Genomic DNA, 16,377 nt, shown 5'->3' with positions numbered 1-16,377 from the left:
TTTATTTTACGAAGAAAGACGTATATGCAATATTTGTGAGTTATTGATTGTGGTTGAGTCCAACATCGATAAAGTTTTCTTTCGTTGTTTACAGAGCCAACACTAATATCTTCGATTTCAAGTTGACTCCTTTGTATTTCATTTATTGCATGGATTAGTTCATTTTGAAAAAACAGTAGACGCAAATTACATAAATCTGTGAAAAAATTTATGAAATTTAATATTCATGTCCGCAGAATACTGAATATTAAATCCATCTATATCGTCATATGGTACTCTTTAAGTCATATAAAGCTTTACTTCAAAGAACAATGCGCTTTATTGCTTGCTTCTTTCTACAAGCCCTATGGATATAGTCATTTTTTGCACTTTTTCAAAATATTTAAGCCAACTAAACATGAGAAAATTGAAAAATATTTTCCAAAAAATATTTTCCTTCATACAAAACACACCCTTAAATCATTGCACAATTAAATTTACCAAAAAAAGAGGAAAGAAACCAAAGGAAACAAAAAGAATTCCAATAGCTTGAGTATGTCAATAATCATAATCTAGCACATTTTTCTACTATTGAAGTTCAATTGTTTGCACTTTAATTAAATATTCATAAAGATAATCAGCTAATACAAAAACCATAAGATTTTGCATCAATTCCTATCTATAAACTCTCAATTATGCAACTATTTAGAGCAATCAGCAGCTTTGAAAGATATACTTCTCCTCTTTAAGTCATAACCAACCAAGAAATTCATCTGTGCAATATTCCCATAAATTGAAACACCATATGATGCAGCAAAAGCAAAACACATAGAGCTTTCACTTGTCTCAACAAAAGTATTTAATGGTCCCAACTTCACATCCGCACCTTTAAAATGCATAGTTATGATTGGAATTTTTTCAACTGACAAAGATTTGTAACACAAACTTAGTGCACCTGTTGGATCTGTCACTGTTGGCAATTTAATTTCCTCCTTCACCATTGCTTCTAATTTAACGTATATTTCGGGCGAAAACAGCGTTAACACAGTCCCTGAGTCCAAAATAATATTTCCCTCTCCAAAAGAAAAAGACACTTTTCGAAAATCCAATCTTTTTTTACCCACACTTACACCTTCTAGTGTGAGAAAATAGAAGGTTGCTGGAGATTTTTTAGCTAAAGGTGTTGTCACAACTTTATTACCCAAAACAATAGCATTAGTACCAAAATATATTTTGCTTTTGGGAATATGATTGTGTTGAGACAACGGAGCTAAACAATACGAGAATTTACCTCCAATTGAGGATCCCATTTGGGAAATTAGTGAAAATTTCCCACCTCCAAGTCCTACAATGCCTGACTCTTTGTCACCACTGAATGTACCTGCATTATTATGTCCACACCCAATAATGGTGTTTTTTAAGGAGAGTTGTGTATTTTTCGACGAACCAAATCGTATCGTCTCTGTCGCTAAATCACCAACACTGTATGATTGATCTCCATACATGACTTGGTATTCACAAGTCCTTTTTGTTCTGTTGCAAGAAGTTGAAAATGGGGCATGACACTTTTTGGAATTACAAGGTAAGGATTTGTACGTAGAGGATTTTTTCGGGTTGAAGAGACGAGGTTGTTGCTTGAAACAATGTTTACAAGGCAAACACTGTGTCCAAGTAAGATCACTACCAGTATCAGCAACTCCTAAGGTATGTACAGGGGGTGTACCTAAGGAGAATTTCATAAGATACTCTCCATTGTTAGAAGCAACAATGCTCGAGGATCTTGAACCAAAATCTTTAGAACGATTGAAAGAGCGATGAAATGAATTGCTCATTCGCTTTGTGTAACTTAAGGAAGGATCATAAAAGGGGGAATTTGGTGAATCTCTATGAATGAGATCAAGGCTAAAACTATTGTTCGTGGCTTTGGTGAAGGCAAATATTGAAGCTAGAATAGCAGAGATGATGAAAAATGAATAATGTGTTACACTATTTGCCATGGTTTTAGTCATTTCAGGCATTTGCTTTGTTAGCAATTGACCGTGTGATGTGATTTATATTGGCAAGACATCTATTCAAAATGAGGAGATTAAAGTTTTTCTTTAATTAGATTAAGGAGTTAAGGAGATTACATTAATCCGGAAATATAATGATGTAATCTGTAATTCTATTTCAATTACTACTATTTAATAATTTTCTTGTCTGATATGCCAAGCTTTGTTTGACGTCTGATGATGCCAATGCCCGAGTAGAATCAGCTATTTATCAATCTTATAGCATACTAATTTCTAACTAATCTATTGTATATAACAAAAATTAAACTTTATTGGAACTGTCCAGTTATTTTTAATTTGACTTCAATGTCAGTTTGGTATAGTTAACTTTTGGTACTGTACTTTAAATTTTTAAAAAACAAATATAGAATAATAACAAAATTTAGCAGAACACCAAAAAAAAAACTTAAATTATCCGTCTAAATCAAGGGAACTGGATATCACCAAGAAAAGAGTCATCTCATCTATCTATATCGCCATACTGAATATACCAACTCCAGCCAAGTCTAGATAAAATGCCAGGTTTCTGATCTTTTCCTTTCTTCTTTTTTTTGGTTGTATTCTAAAAGCCAAAGACAACAACAACGACCTAGTGAAAGCCCACTAGTGGGGTCTGGGGAGGATAGTGTGTATGCAAACCTTATCCCTATCCCGAGGGAGTAGAGAGGGTGTTTCCGATAGAACCTCGGCTCAAGAAGACGAAAAGAGGCAATATATCAGTATTCTAAAAGCCAAAGCAATGTGATTTTTTCTTACTATTTGCTTTGGGGGCAAGAGAGGATACAAAAACAAATTACAGTTCCGTTGCTAATTGATCAGTTTAGATACAGAAATCATAGACCTTTGGTACTTATGCACAATCTAATTGAAAAGTCCTTGATCAGTTTAGGTACAAAAATCATAGACCTTTGGTACTATGGCACAATCTAATTGAAAACTCCTGTTTAACGCAAATGATCTAAAAACCATTGTGGTGTGATTTTACAAGAACAACAAAATAGTGTATTCTTACTTTTGCTCCAACTCTAGGTCAAATTACAAATTATAAAGATGTATCCTCACCTCGCTCACGTGCAATAGAAGCTGAAAGAATTGCAAGATCGCGATTCAAGAGTGTAAGAGCAGTTTCACATTCGGAGATTATTCTAGTCACGGAAGATGGCTCGCCAGCCACTGTTTCAGATGAACCAAGAGCTACAGCTGCATGTGAATCCCGAAGATTCTTCAAGTTCCCCAGGAACTGTCAGAGATGTCAAGACAAAGCAGTGACTCAATGTATATACTCTTGAAAATGGCATTAGCAAATCAGAAGGAAATAAACAAGACTGAAGCAACCACCAGACTAAATAATGCCAAAGAAAGCTAAAACAACTCTTCCTAATAGAAGGGATGGACAACAAGAAGAGAACCATTGTCATCCATGCTCCTATCTGCATTCGAGGCGTTATCAGCAAAGCATGTAACATATGTAGAACCTCTTTTGTCACCTTCGAACTGGCTCAAACCTTTCAAAATTTAATAAAATAGGCTTTTTGTCCATAAAACACTAAATACCTATCCTGAACAAACATATATTTCATATAAAGTACCTTCCAGAGCATTTTATATGCTTCCAATAGTCTATTGGCAGCTGGCCCAAAACCATGCAGTTGTGGTACTTCCATCATGTGGGTCCACGGACGAATTTCCTACAGTTATAACATCTCCAATAGGTCATGAAGAGAATATACAACACAAAAGTTAGAAGGGACATATAAAGACAGTGAGCCAAAGGGTAGGGAAGGGAGGATTTGGTTTGGGGTTCCATCACAAAATACCAGCCTCCCTATAGAATGCAATCAATGAAGATAACCACAGGAGTCATAATAGATGAATATGGAGAAAATATAACCTTTGTGTAGATTGTGTTGAAGGTTCTTGCGGTGTCTAAAAAAGATTCCAAATGTCCCCGTAGTTTCGCTTCAACATCTACATATTCCTCATCTGGGTTGTATGGATGCTATAAGAGAAGAATTAACCATGACTTCCAGTTGAACACAAAATATAACCAATTTGAAGCTAATATACATACTAGCTGAAACTAAATACAAGGAAAAGAAAGCAGTGAGTGCTGAGAGGATAAACCTTTGATGCTAAATCATCAACCATTTCCTGAAGACTCAGAAGCCTATTTGATTGATCTGAAAGTTGCTTCTCCAAATCAGATATGTCTGGCCTGCAAGTGAACTTCGATTAAATCAGTGGAAAGTTACCATATATAGGAAATATAGCAAATGGTATACTATGTTTCTTCAAGCAAGCAGGCATATGTAGCTTTGTTTTCAAAAAGGATGATATCTCACCAAATAACTGCTGGCTGTGGAACAAGACCATTACAGTTAATATTGAAGAATACAACCCAGAAAAACATTTATATAAACATAAGCAGTTTCAAAGAAAAGCAAAGATTACAAATTAATCATTGTTTTCAGTAGTCTTTCTGTTCTTTATTCTTTTCCTTTCAAGTTCTTTAATACTTTCCAGTCGTTCTTCCTTTTACCAACTGACCATTTGCTCCACCCAAGAATTCATTATATAGATCCATAAATAGCACCTTAATCAGCCAAGAGCAGCAAACTACTGAAGCAATCTACCCCGCCAAGTCAACATCCCACCCCCACAACCTCTTTTTTTTTCTTCAGCTTTTTCAGATTGCCTCTAGTCTTCACATCTAGCCTCTATAAAGCTCCAGGGATAACGAAGATGCAATGTAGGAACAGAAGAGCCTGCAGCAAGAGACAGAAGTCCATATGGACCTTGGAATTGATATCAAACAACTAGTTTTGGCTAGGGTGGTTCGGACTTCACCAATATAGACCTCTGAATCAATATTGAACTTCTACTTTTGGCTAGGATAGTTTTGCGATAGAAGAAAAATAGGTTGAAGTGTTGTTCCACACGGGAATGCAAATTATTCTAAGTCTTCCTGAAGGATCCAAATACAAATGAGGGCTGGAATGATAACTTTCACCAGCTAATCAGCACTCAGCAGCAGGACAACAACTCAAAACTCGTGCCCTTGAGTAAATTCTGAAGGCTTTTACAAAACCTTTTTCCAAGTTCCAATTCTATTTCGCAATTATACCATATCCTACCATAGATACAGAGAATGGAATTTTTTATAAGGAAAAAAAATGGATTGCATCTACACCAGAGGCCATAGTTTACTTTTATTTCCAATTAGCTGGTAAAACTTTCCAAAATTGGAAGAAAAAGAAAACACTAGAAACCTTAGAAACCAAGCAACGGCCAAATTACTCTTTCACTTGGCTTACACTATTGTGTGCACTTTGAGGAATCTTTTGTCGGCCAAGACCTTTTTGAACTTTCAGGGACAGTGGGTCATGGAACTTGAAGCCAAGACCTCAAGTACGCGCCGACTAAATTGTAGGTGCAGAAGCAGCAGTGATTCAAATAGTTCTCACTTTAGGTTCTTCAGTTGAATACAAATTTTCATATGGGTAATATTTTCCTCTTTTTCCCCTTTCTGAAGCCCAATATGACTTTATCAGTTTCCTTTGGAAGAACATAACATATTCAATAAGTAAACAAATTCATCGTGCAATTTGAAGGAGAAAAAGAAATCTTCCTTACAAAGGATAGATAGACTGGATCTGAACATCGGCAGGAAACAGTTTGCATTCTTCTGAGAAAATTTGACCCTGCTTTTCAGCTATGGCATCGATCAATTGAATATCCTTTGCTACCTGCTCATCAACACTATGAGGAGAAAAAAAAAACAATAAAGGTGTTTCAAATATAAATTGAAAACCAAAACTTGAGATGAAATGTGAATTTCAATGTATGTACAGAAAAAAATCTCCGCAATCATTAAGGTTCAGTCAAACAATTAACCTCCATTCAGGGTTATCAGCATAAATGCTTGCCTCCACAAGATCCACAATAAGGCGTAGCATTTCCATACGATCTTCGTAACTACCCCGTCCCTGCAACAGAATCAGCATAACAATTTTTGTCTTAGAAATAACCAAAAACCTCAAAACTATTGGAAGCAATAGAACATTCCAAGCCTAACAGACAAAGATGCTGCAGAATATAATTATTTTCTGGAGCATCAAAAGAAGTAATCCTTATGTTTTAAACATCGGAATATCCCGTCAACCAAACTCCACAAAAACCTACAATCCCACTTGCAAAGTTGACTTTCCACCTCCCAATGCATGTCCTTTATACTGAATAGATAACATCAAGAAGTACATGCTCTTCCTGGAGCAAATAATGTTCATATCCTCTTCACTTGGGTGGCCTACCAGCAAGTGGTGATACTATAAAGATTCCAATTCCCTCACAAACGAACTAACTGAAGCAAAGTTAAAAAGCAAGACTACAATGTAAGACCTAAAGGGGAATTTTAAATGATAGCTAGCATGACAAGTTCTTCCATCATGCTTCATATAGAAGAATATTTATATTTTTCAAGCATGAATCCGGATCGGCTTATTTATTTCCATTCCTGTTATTAATACTGCTACCTACGTTAGAGGCATGTGTCATGGATCTTTGTGTGAAAAGTATTCCGTAGCTTTCATCAAGTGGATATTTCTTCAACTGGCTCCAAGTTTGCATATGTTGAAGCTCAAAGGGAGAAAAAGTTTTATGTGCCAAAACCAATTGTGAGAAAAGAAAGAAGCCTTTTAAGCTCCAAGGTCGCCATCTGACCTGTAGGTATACACCATCGGAGAAGCTTCAGTTCACTTGAGGGTGAGGTGTTGCTCATTACTCAACCCAGTGAAACCCAACTATTCCCACAGAAAACACTAATCTTCTAAAAAATCACCAATACGCTATGTCGACAAAAATGAGATTGATAGTTTACTGAAACACAATGTAGAGGCCCCTTTCTTAGCTGTATTTTCCTTTATCATATATCCTGATGACAAATGGCTAGAAAGGAACACCACTAAACTTCTTGCTGAAGGAGCCAGCAACAACAAGGGCAAACAACAAGATCTTTTTTTTTTCATTTTCAGGAAACTAGTCGATGTTTGCATTGTTAAGGACATTTGTTATTTTATCGTATCGACTAAGAGATTGTCCTTTTCTGCAGGTTTGAGTCAATTAAGATAAACTTTTTGGTGCCCGCCTAGTCTTCAACCTTTCTAATTCAATTTACCAAACACACATTGTAACATAACACAAACCTAACACCGCTGAGACAAGTACACCAACCTTATAATTGTGGGAGGATCAGTATATTAATAATTCAAACATTGACACAAGTCTAAGTTTAAACCAAGAAATTCACAAGTTCCGCACTTTCTTTATCTCTCTCATATGCTGAAAGATATACGACACATAACAATTACAGATAACATCTATTTCATGACATCTAAAGGCTCTATCATGACATTAAAATGGACAAAAGCTTATAAGTGTGGGTGTCACAAGAGCCAAAGGAAATACAATAACCCCTGCACTTCCTGAGATAGCCGTGAACTATACCTTAAAATGATTCAGAATTAAATAGTAGTTCTACTTCTATCAATTCTCCATGAGCTAATTAAGGACAGATGAACCATAGCTTTGAACCTTTGAGACCATATAAAGTGCCATATCTAAATATTGACCTGAGACCACATACTTTACCAGCCAAATTAAAGTCATCATCAACATAAAGAAAGGTTGATTCCTACACTACTAGATAATAATGTGCTATCATAATTGAGAAATTCAAATCTTTCTTTCTTTTCTTTTCTTGTTTTGTACTGATGGTGCCCAGGACGGCTTGCATGGCCTTAGCTATTCCATGAGTACCTGCTACCTCCACCAATCTGAGTGCCAAGTAACTCCGTCCACCAAAACTTAGCTAGATGGGAAAAGGTCCAAATTTTCATTTTATAAGGATGATCCAAATAAATTTTAAGTTTTAGTTGCCTTCGTCCATGTATAGGTTGTTAAATGAGAATCATTGGCCCAGCCAAAAGGGGATTCTAGGAATCAGAAACATTCTAACCAGACATGATAAGCAATCCGAAGGATATTGCCATCAGAAGTTGTATCCCACGTCTAATTAGAAAACTGCAAGTTTCTTTCACAAATTTTACCATTAGTTTTGTTGAATATTCTTCTCTATAAAAAAATATAAAGTCCTTTTACAACCCTAAAAGTTAACAGCGAAAATTGAGATGAAGAGTCAAAGGGGCAGCACTTAGCCTTAAGCAAGTAAATAAAGTAAAACACTTTCAACAAAAGGATCAATGTCATATTTTATCTCTTTGTTTGAGTCGATCCAATTAGTTTAGCCTTTAATCATAAATTATGTGAAATTTCATGTCACTACTTCACAGTCCACAAGCCTAAAAGATTCAGATTGCAAATTCTTCCAACATCCTAGTATAGGCCTATGATCAGTAGGGATCAGTTGCAAACTATTATAAGATGCCGAGAATCCAAATACATCTACCAACGGCACACTACATACAATGAAGTATACTATGCATCTAAAAGGAAGAAAAAGAAAGAGGGACGCACTTGGATGGCTTCTGGATCAACAGTAGTAGTAATGCCTAAAAACTTTGCAATCTCTGCTAAATCTGCCAAAAAGACAAAAATGTACCCGATCAAAGGAGACATGAGAAGCAATGTTTTCCTCCAATTACTCAGGACCTACCCTAAAATAAACATTTTCAAGGACTTTTTGATTATTCCAATTGAAATATTCGAGCAGGACTTTCATAGGGGAGCAAAAAGAAAGCTCTTTTCTACAACAGCACCACCTCAAGCCCAAACAAGTTGGGTCGGCTATATGAATCCTCACTACCGCGTAAGTTGTAACTCTATTTAAACTCATCTCATGCCAATATTATGCGGAACATAAATAAAAAGTAGTATTATAATTTGTGTATATTTTAGGACCTACAATAAAAGTGCTACTAACATTTAAAAACACATTCTCAACTAAAATGTGATGCCGGTATAGATCTTTTCTTGCATTGTGCCGTATCTTTTCCTAGGTCTGCATGGATCCCCAGAAATTCTAAAAAGAAAGGTATTTACTGATATTAAAAAATCTAAACCCATTAGATGCTGACGAACAGATATGGCCATACTAAGATCAAAACTTCAATAAGAACAATCAAGCTAAGATACACTGCGTTGCCAAATAAATGCACCAAGACTGGAATTCGAGTCTTAGCCTTTCTACTTAAGGCCCTGTATGATCCAATTAGAAAACAAATAGGACTCCAGATGCTATAAGCTTCGTTTTTCTCAAATGGATCCATGTAGAGTAATTTCCAAAATCAAACAAAGAGGGTATTAGAAAAAAGTTTAATACACTGAATGCGAGAAGTCTCCTCATCGCGATCCACGGCATTAACTCCTTGTAGATTTTGTTGAGAAAATGGTGACTTGTCCCCTAATAACCTGTAAATGAAGATTAAGGAAAATAAAGATCGTGCATTTATAGCTAATACTTGTATTTAACAGAGGAAAAGAGATTAAAAGGGGGGCGTACTTGAAGAAAAGCCATTCGAGAAGTGCGTATCGTTCCATGCCGGCAAAGAGAAGGGACTGAGAAGGGGCATTGGCTCTTGGGTAATTCAATGTTCCCAATTTCTTCTGTATTTCTTCCATTTGCTTCGCTGCCATTGTCACTTTCGATTGTTCTTCACAATTGGGCTTTGGGTTTGGGATTTATTGGCGAAGCTGAAAGATGTGAGAGCGTTTGAATTTGGTTTGAAGAAGAGATGAACTTCGTAAGTCAAAAAAGAAGCATCTCAAGTTAAAATGGAAAAAGCGAAGCAAGGCCAAAGTTAATAACAATTTTACCTAGAGACATTCTACTTTTAAAAATAGGGGTAAATTATGAGATACATAAAGATTCTTAATATAGAATGGGTAGTGGTATTTATTTTAAAATGAAGCTAGAGAAATAAAAGATAAAAATGTGCAAAGAAAATGTATTTTAAAATTAAAAAATAAAATAAAAAGAAATTAAAATAATGGAAATAAAAAGTTATAAAGAAAATAAATTAAAATAAAAATAAAATGTTAAGAAATTAAAAAGTAACCTTATAATTATACAGTGTACTTACCACCAATTCTCACCTCCTCTTTGAGAATTGGAGAGCGTAATTACATCAAATTTCATGCTGACCATATAATTACTTAGTCAGACAAACATGTCAAACTATATAATTACACCCAAATCTAATTCTTAGGTGGCTTTCCAAACACGCTCTAAGTTGATTGTAATATCTATTCAAATCCTACTATTTAGTCGAGCAGAAACATTTTAAGGTTTTAGGTTGGTAATAATAACTCTTTAAATCCTACTTATTTAGTCAAATAGAAATGTTCACTTATAAGCAATGCAAGCTGACAATAGATTAGGAGAGTTTAACATATCCACCTCGAACAATAACAATTTGTATTTCGAATTTAACCTCACTTGTATAAGATTAGCTCTAATTTCTATTTTCATATAAGAATAATTCATTTTTCTTTTTCTTTTTCTATTGTCTTGACACCAAGGATATTTAAAAGTATTTCCTTTATAAAAGAATTTGAAACGTTGGTTTTGGGTCACGTAAATTCAGGGGAAATGATATTATATAGCCGCTTTCAAAATAATAACCGAAAAAATATATATTATGTGTGGTATATATATATATATATATATATACTCTTGCTTATACCTTGGTTCTTGTTGCCGAGCTTATTGGTTTACTTGCTTAGTTATTATTTTGGTAAAATACCTTAAAATCTCCCTTAAACTTGACATGGATTGTTAGTTACAGTCTTAAACTATTCGTGGTCTTAATTACCCCTCTCAACTTGGCCTTTTGAGAGTCATTACCCCCCTGGATGCTGATGTGGCAAAGAGTGTGGGTGCACTCGCCTGCCACGTGAATTTTTCCTGTATATGTGGCATTTTTTTAAAAAAATAAATTACAATTTTACCTTTATAAGTATGTTACTTTTTTAAAGAATTTTTTTCAAATACAATTTATAATAAAACTTGGATAGAACTATATTATTTATGCTAAAAAAATTATTTGGCTAAAAATAATAAACTTTTAGTTAATCTTTTTTTTTTTGAATTTGACCTGAAAATAAAGATTTATACAATTGAAATAAATAGCCAAGGCATCTAAAAAGTTATAAAAATACATAGTTTGAAATTAATTATTTTGGCTATAACTTTTTATATAGCTCTAAATTATAGTGCTCTAAAAATATACTTTTTACAGATTTTACCTAAAAACGTAAAAATACACAGTTGACATAAATAGTCATTGCATCAAAAGAATAAATAAAAAGAGTGTACAATTGCAATAAATAACTTATTATTTCTAACATACTTATTGCTCTAAAATTGTATCCATAGAGTAAGTTATTTCTTGCAATTGTACACTTTTTTTATTTTTATTATTTTATGCAATGACTATTTATTTCAACTGTGCATTTTTACTTGTTTCAGGTAAAATCTATAATATATATATATAGCACCATAACTTAGAGCTATATAAAAAAATTATAGCCGAAATAATTAATTTCGAACTATGTATTTTTAACTTTTTAGATGTCTTGACTATTTATTTCAATTGTAAAAATTTTTATTTTCAGGTCAAATTAAAAAAAAAGATTCACTAAAACTTTATTATTTTAGCCAAATAAAAAAATTTAGCATAAATAATGTAGTTCTATCCAAACTTTACTATAAATTGTATTCGAAAAAAGTAATCTAAGAAAGTTTTTTTTTTTTGTTAAAAATGTAAAAACATATTTATTTTTCAAAAAAATGCTACATGTACAAAAAAATATACGTGGTAGGCGAGTACACCCACACTTTTTGCCACATCAGCGTCCAGGGGGTAATGACTCTCAAAAAGCCAAGTTGAGGAGGATAATTAAGACCACGAATAGTTTAAGGCTGTAACTAATAATCTGTATCAAGTTTAGAGGGGTGGTAAGGTATTTTGCCCAATTTTATGACCACCCAATGCAAAAGATTTAGGTTGTAGGCTAAAAGTGATATTTGCCCTATGTTCAATAGCATATGACTTGTTATTTATATAAACGCCGTTGAGTTTATGTGAACCCATAACTAACCTTTTAGATTCACTTATTAATATCCTTGATTTTAAGAAAATATATATATATATATATATATATATATATATATATATATATATATATATATATATATATATATATATATATATATATAGAGAGAGAGAGAGAGAGAGAGAGAGAGATAGATAATTATTTATAAAATATTTTGTTATAAACTCAATTGTTATCGTAGTATTAATAACTAAAATTCACGTCTGATTCCTTTTGTTGATAACCCAAAAATAAAACTTTAGGGCCCGTTTGGCCATTAAAAATTTTACTTTTTTTGAATTTTATTTTTACTTTTTTCGGAATCAGTTGTTGGTCATAAAAATTTTAAATTTCACTTGAAACTGAATTTTGGATTTTTTCAAAAATTTGAAAAACTCTAAAGTTTTTCTTTCAAATCACTCGCAAAAATTCAAATTACCTCTAAATTATATTCATATCCAAATACAACACTATTTTTCAAATATTATTTTCAGTTGATTTTTTTCTTTTTTTTTTTCAGAATTTCACAATTCTTTTGTCCAAACGCCCACTTAGTATATAAATAGTGTAACCTAGTTTTTTTCTCCTTTTTTTTTCTTTCTAACTGTGAAAATTTAGAAGGGCAGACATCGAAATTTTGGGGGTAATTTCACTGATAGTCACTCAACTATGTTTCAATTTCACTAAAGTCACTCAACTATTTTTTGTCACTTAAAAGTAACTAAACTTTCATATTGTCACTTAAAAGTCATTTTGGCTCAAACCCCTACCATAAATATGAAATGGCATAAAATTTAATGAGAAAAATCCCAAAATAAATGTCATATAAGCTTAAATGGACTATACCCACTTTAGATTCATTTCTCCTTTAATGTGATTTGACTCATAACCCAAATGGGTTTCAACAGGGGAAAAAACACACACCCCTAATAAAATTTGGTTCTGTGATTTTTTGTGGGGTTTTTTATCGTACAAATACAATATTTCTTTTATCTAACAATTGCAATAGGTTGTCTGTAATTGCATGTTCATTGTGAAAATATACTCTTATTAGCCTTATTATTATTATTCTCTTATGCTTATGATACATTAATATGTTATGTAAGATGAATACAATACTATTTTAATTTCACTAGAAAATTATAAATATGTTATGTGAGTTGGATACAGTACTATTTTAACTTCAGTATAGTTATAAAACGACTCGGATGGGGCATACAAACAAGATAGGCATTTTTTTAATATAGAATAATTATAAACGGGCATTATGTAACATAAAAGTCAAGAATTTTGTAGTATAGGATAATCATTTTAAACTAATGTGAAATTTAATATATATTTTTATTGAAAGCATTTGGGTTATGAGTCAAATCACATTAAAGAAGAAACAGATCTATAGTGGGTATAATCCATTTAAGCTTATGTGACATTTATTTTTGAATTTTTCTCATTAAATTTTATGTCATGTCATATTTATGGTAGGGGTTTGAGCCAAAATGACTTTTAAATGAAATTGTAAAAGTTTAATTATTTTTAAGTGACAAAAAATAATTGAGTGACTTTAGTGAAAATAAAACATAGTTGAGTGACCATAGTGAAATTAACCCTAAAACTTTTGGGACAGAAGGAGACACTTGTTAAATTGTGGGAGGAAAAAGACACGAGAGAGAGAGAGAGAAAAAAGTAAATTAGAACTTCACTTCACGGAACAAACTGTGAATCTGTGTGTTCAAACGCAACTGTCAGTGTCCCTAGGTTGTGGTAGGTGGCGGCCATCAGGTAAACATTTGAGGATTTATTGGTACCTTTGTTGCCCAAACATCTTGTCCCATATCTTTATTTGCTTTAAAGTTTCTTGCTTTTTTGTGTTCCATAATCTGCTTTGTTCATTCAAAGATGCTCACTTTAAATCTTCTTCCATCCACTAATGTCACTCTCTCCAAATCCCTCCTCAACTACTCTTTTGATCCAAATCTGGTAAGCAGAAACCAAAAACTGAGAGATTTGTGCTCTCCTGCTCTCCCTTTCACTAAACCCTCTGGTTCTAGAAATGGTCACCCTTTTATGTGTTCTGCAAATCCCAGCTCTCAGATCTCTCATTCAAGATTGGATTTTTCCAAAATCTTGAGACACCCATTTGGATTTTCTTCAAGAAATAAAACTCAGATTCTTGAAGCAGCCTCTGGAACCCCTGAAGAAGTGAGCCCAGATGGGGAGATTGAAGCTTCAAAGCCAAAAGTGAATGTGAAACTGGCTCTCATTTTTGGTCTGTGGTACTTTCAGAACATTGTGTTTAACATATATAACAAGAAGGTATTGAACATCTTTCCCTATCCTTGGCTTCTTGCTTCTTTCCAGCTATTTTGTGGTTCTATTTGGATGTTAGTTCTATGGTCTTTTAAGCTGCAACCTTGCCCAAAGATAAACAAATCATTTATCATTGCCCTTCTTGGACCTGCATTGTTTCACACCATAGGCCATATCTCAGCTTGTGTTTCATTCTCTAAAGTGGCTGTTTCTTTCACTCATGTTATTAAGTCTGCAGAACCTGTGTTCTCTGTTGTGTTTTCATCATTTCTTGGTGATACATATCCTCTAGCTGTATGGCTTTCAATTCTTCCTATTGTCTTTGGTTGCTCTTTGGCTGCTGTTACTGAAGTGTCCTTCAATTTTGGGGGCTTGTCGGGCGCTATGATCAGTAATGTTGGGTTTGTTCTTCGCAACATTTATTCGAAAAGAAGCTTACAGAATTTTAAGGAAGTGGATGGTTTGAATCTGTATGGTTGGATAAGTATAATCTCATTGTTTTATCTATTTCCAGTAGCAGTGTTTGTGGAAGGTTCCCAATGGGTGGCAGGTTATCACAATGCTCTTGCAACTATAGGAAAACCTTCTACATTTTATATATGGGTTCTCTTATCTGGGATCTTCTACCATCTATATAACCAATCTTCTTACCAAGCACTGGATGATATTAGTCCCCTGACGTTTTCAGTGGGTAATACAATGAAGAGAGTGGTGGTGATTGTCGCCACTGTGTTGGTATTCAGGAATCCAGTCAGGCCTCTAAATGCACTTGGATCCGCTATTGCCATATTTGGAACTTTCTTGTACACACAGGCAACGGCTAAAAAGCCAAAGAAAGAGGCAGTGGAAAAGAAGGACTAAGATGTTGGTTGTTTCTGTAGGACACAGACACTTTTGATCGATGGCATATTGAATTTTTCTTATTTCAAAACAGAAACTTTATCAATCCCAGGAGTTTCTTGTCTGATGTATGCCTCCTTTTCACTGTACTGCTCTTTTCTTTCTATGTTTTATCTAGTTTCTTATACTTGAGTTTATCTCTCTGAAACATTGGCGATGATGTTCCAAATCGATTTTGATTGAGTTTAGGTGGATATTGTGCTGTTCAATATCAAAGTTATCCAGCTGACATGTTTCCAATTAATATTTTAGGATCGGTTCTGCAGAAAAAAGCACATATAAGACGTTACCAATATCAAAAGGACATAATGCATGCTTGAATTTGTGTAATTTTAGGTCACAGCTAGTCTTGTTGGGTTCCTTATTGTTGAAACACTATGCATGTGGATGCTACCTTACTGTAGAATTTAGTGGTGAAGTTATATCGACCTTCTAAGCCTTCCCCCCCCCCCCCACCAACACAACCCCAACTAAATCATTCAGAACTGACTTATTTGTGAATATTATGGCAAACTTAGCATATTAATTGTGTATGAGTGTGTTTGTGTGTTTTTTATTTGAGTGGTTATATATGTATAGATGTTTATGATTCTATTACAAGGTCGTTGTATATTGTGTGACAGAGAAAAATTATGTGATTATTGTACCTAAGAACTAACATCTGGGCAGGGACTGTATTGCTTTAGTTATAAAAACCGTGGAAGAGATTATTTCTTGATGGATGGATGTCATAATGTTAGTGATAAGCTTATCTACAATAAATTAAAATATAAATTCGCATTTGATTTGTATTGCATAATTGCTTGCTCTTGTCAGAATTAAGTACAAATGACTTTACTGTTGTGACATCTCAACCATTTAGTTATTGCTTTCAATGATTCTTGAACTCCTTCTCTGCTGTGAAAAATATGCACCTTAAGCCTGTAGCTCCTTTTGAAACATACTTCTGTCCCATGATTGACATGAACATTTAGCAGATTTCAAATCATTTCTTTAACCTCCAACATTACTTGATATCTTTGAACCTGGA

General features: G+C 33.8%; 3 protein-coding genes across 3 annotated transcripts; 1 reads left to right on the top strand and 2 right to left on the bottom strand.

Annotated features, from left to right (window-relative positions):
• Nucleotides 1–675: 675 nt before the first annotated feature.
• LOC107759816 (aspartic proteinase CDR1-like) lies at nt 676–2,099 on the bottom strand. Its single transcript, XM_016577830.2, has one exon. It carries the CDS (start codon nt 1,995–1,997, stop codon nt 681–683), a length of 1,317 nt encoding a protein of 438 aa, XP_016433316.2. The 5' UTR covers nt 1,998–2,099; the 3' UTR covers nt 676–680.
• A 793-nt stretch (nt 2,100–2,892) lies between these two features.
• LOC107759818 (AUGMIN subunit 7) lies at nt 2,893–9,819 on the bottom strand. The gene is made up of 9 exons (XM_016577832.2): nt 9,547–9,819; nt 9,367–9,455; nt 8,562–8,623; nt 5,925–6,016; nt 5,664–5,789; nt 4,155–4,245; nt 3,922–4,029; nt 3,620–3,718; nt 2,893–3,270 (listed from the first exon to the last, which is right to left on the bottom strand). Exons 1-9 carry the CDS (start codon nt 9,678–9,680, stop codon nt 3,073–3,075), a joined length of 999 nt encoding a protein of 332 aa, XP_016433318.2. The 5' UTR covers nt 9,681–9,819; the 3' UTR covers nt 2,893–3,072.
• A 3,994-nt stretch (nt 9,820–13,813) lies between these two features.
• LOC107759817 (xylulose 5-phosphate/phosphate translocator, chloroplastic-like) lies at nt 13,814–15,556 on the top strand. The gene has a single exon (XM_016577831.2). It carries the CDS (start codon nt 14,037–14,039, stop codon nt 15,306–15,308), a length of 1,272 nt encoding a protein of 423 aa, XP_016433317.1. The 5' UTR covers nt 13,814–14,036; the 3' UTR covers nt 15,309–15,556.
• The last annotated feature ends 821 nt before the right edge of the window (nt 15,557–16,377 follow it).

The sequence above is a fragment of the Nicotiana tabacum genome, unplaced genomic scaffold (assembly GCF_000715075.1).
Source record: "Nicotiana tabacum cultivar K326 unplaced genomic scaffold, ASM71507v2 Un00470, whole genome shotgun sequence".
Classification (NCBI taxonomy): domain Eukaryota; kingdom Viridiplantae; phylum Streptophyta; class Magnoliopsida; order Solanales; family Solanaceae; genus Nicotiana; species Nicotiana tabacum.
Note: the sequence above shows the minus strand (reverse complement) of the source record. Positions and strands in the feature narration are given on the sequence as shown.

Excerpts from the sequence above, each read along its gene's own strand:
- LOC107759818 (XM_016577832.2), bottom strand. The coding sequence starts at position 9,680 with ATGGCAGCGAAGCAAATGGAAGAAATACAGAAGAAATTGGGAACATTG. Across the intron at positions 3,719-3,921 it reads TCAACACAATCTACACAAAG|GAAATTCGTCCGTGGACCCA; the intron begins GTTATATTTTCT and ends TTATAACTGTAG. Across the intron at positions 3,271-3,619 it reads CATATAAAATGCTCTGGAAG|TTCCTGGGGAACTTGAAGAA; the intron begins GTACTTTATATG and ends CATCTCTGACAG.
- LOC107759816 (XM_016577830.2), bottom strand. The coding sequence starts at position 1,997 with ATGCCTGAAATGACTAAAACCATGGCAAATAGTGTAACACATTATTCA.
- LOC107759817 (XM_016577831.2), top strand. The coding sequence starts at position 14,037 with ATGCTCACTTTAAATCTTCTTCCATCCACTAATGTCACTCTCTCCAAA.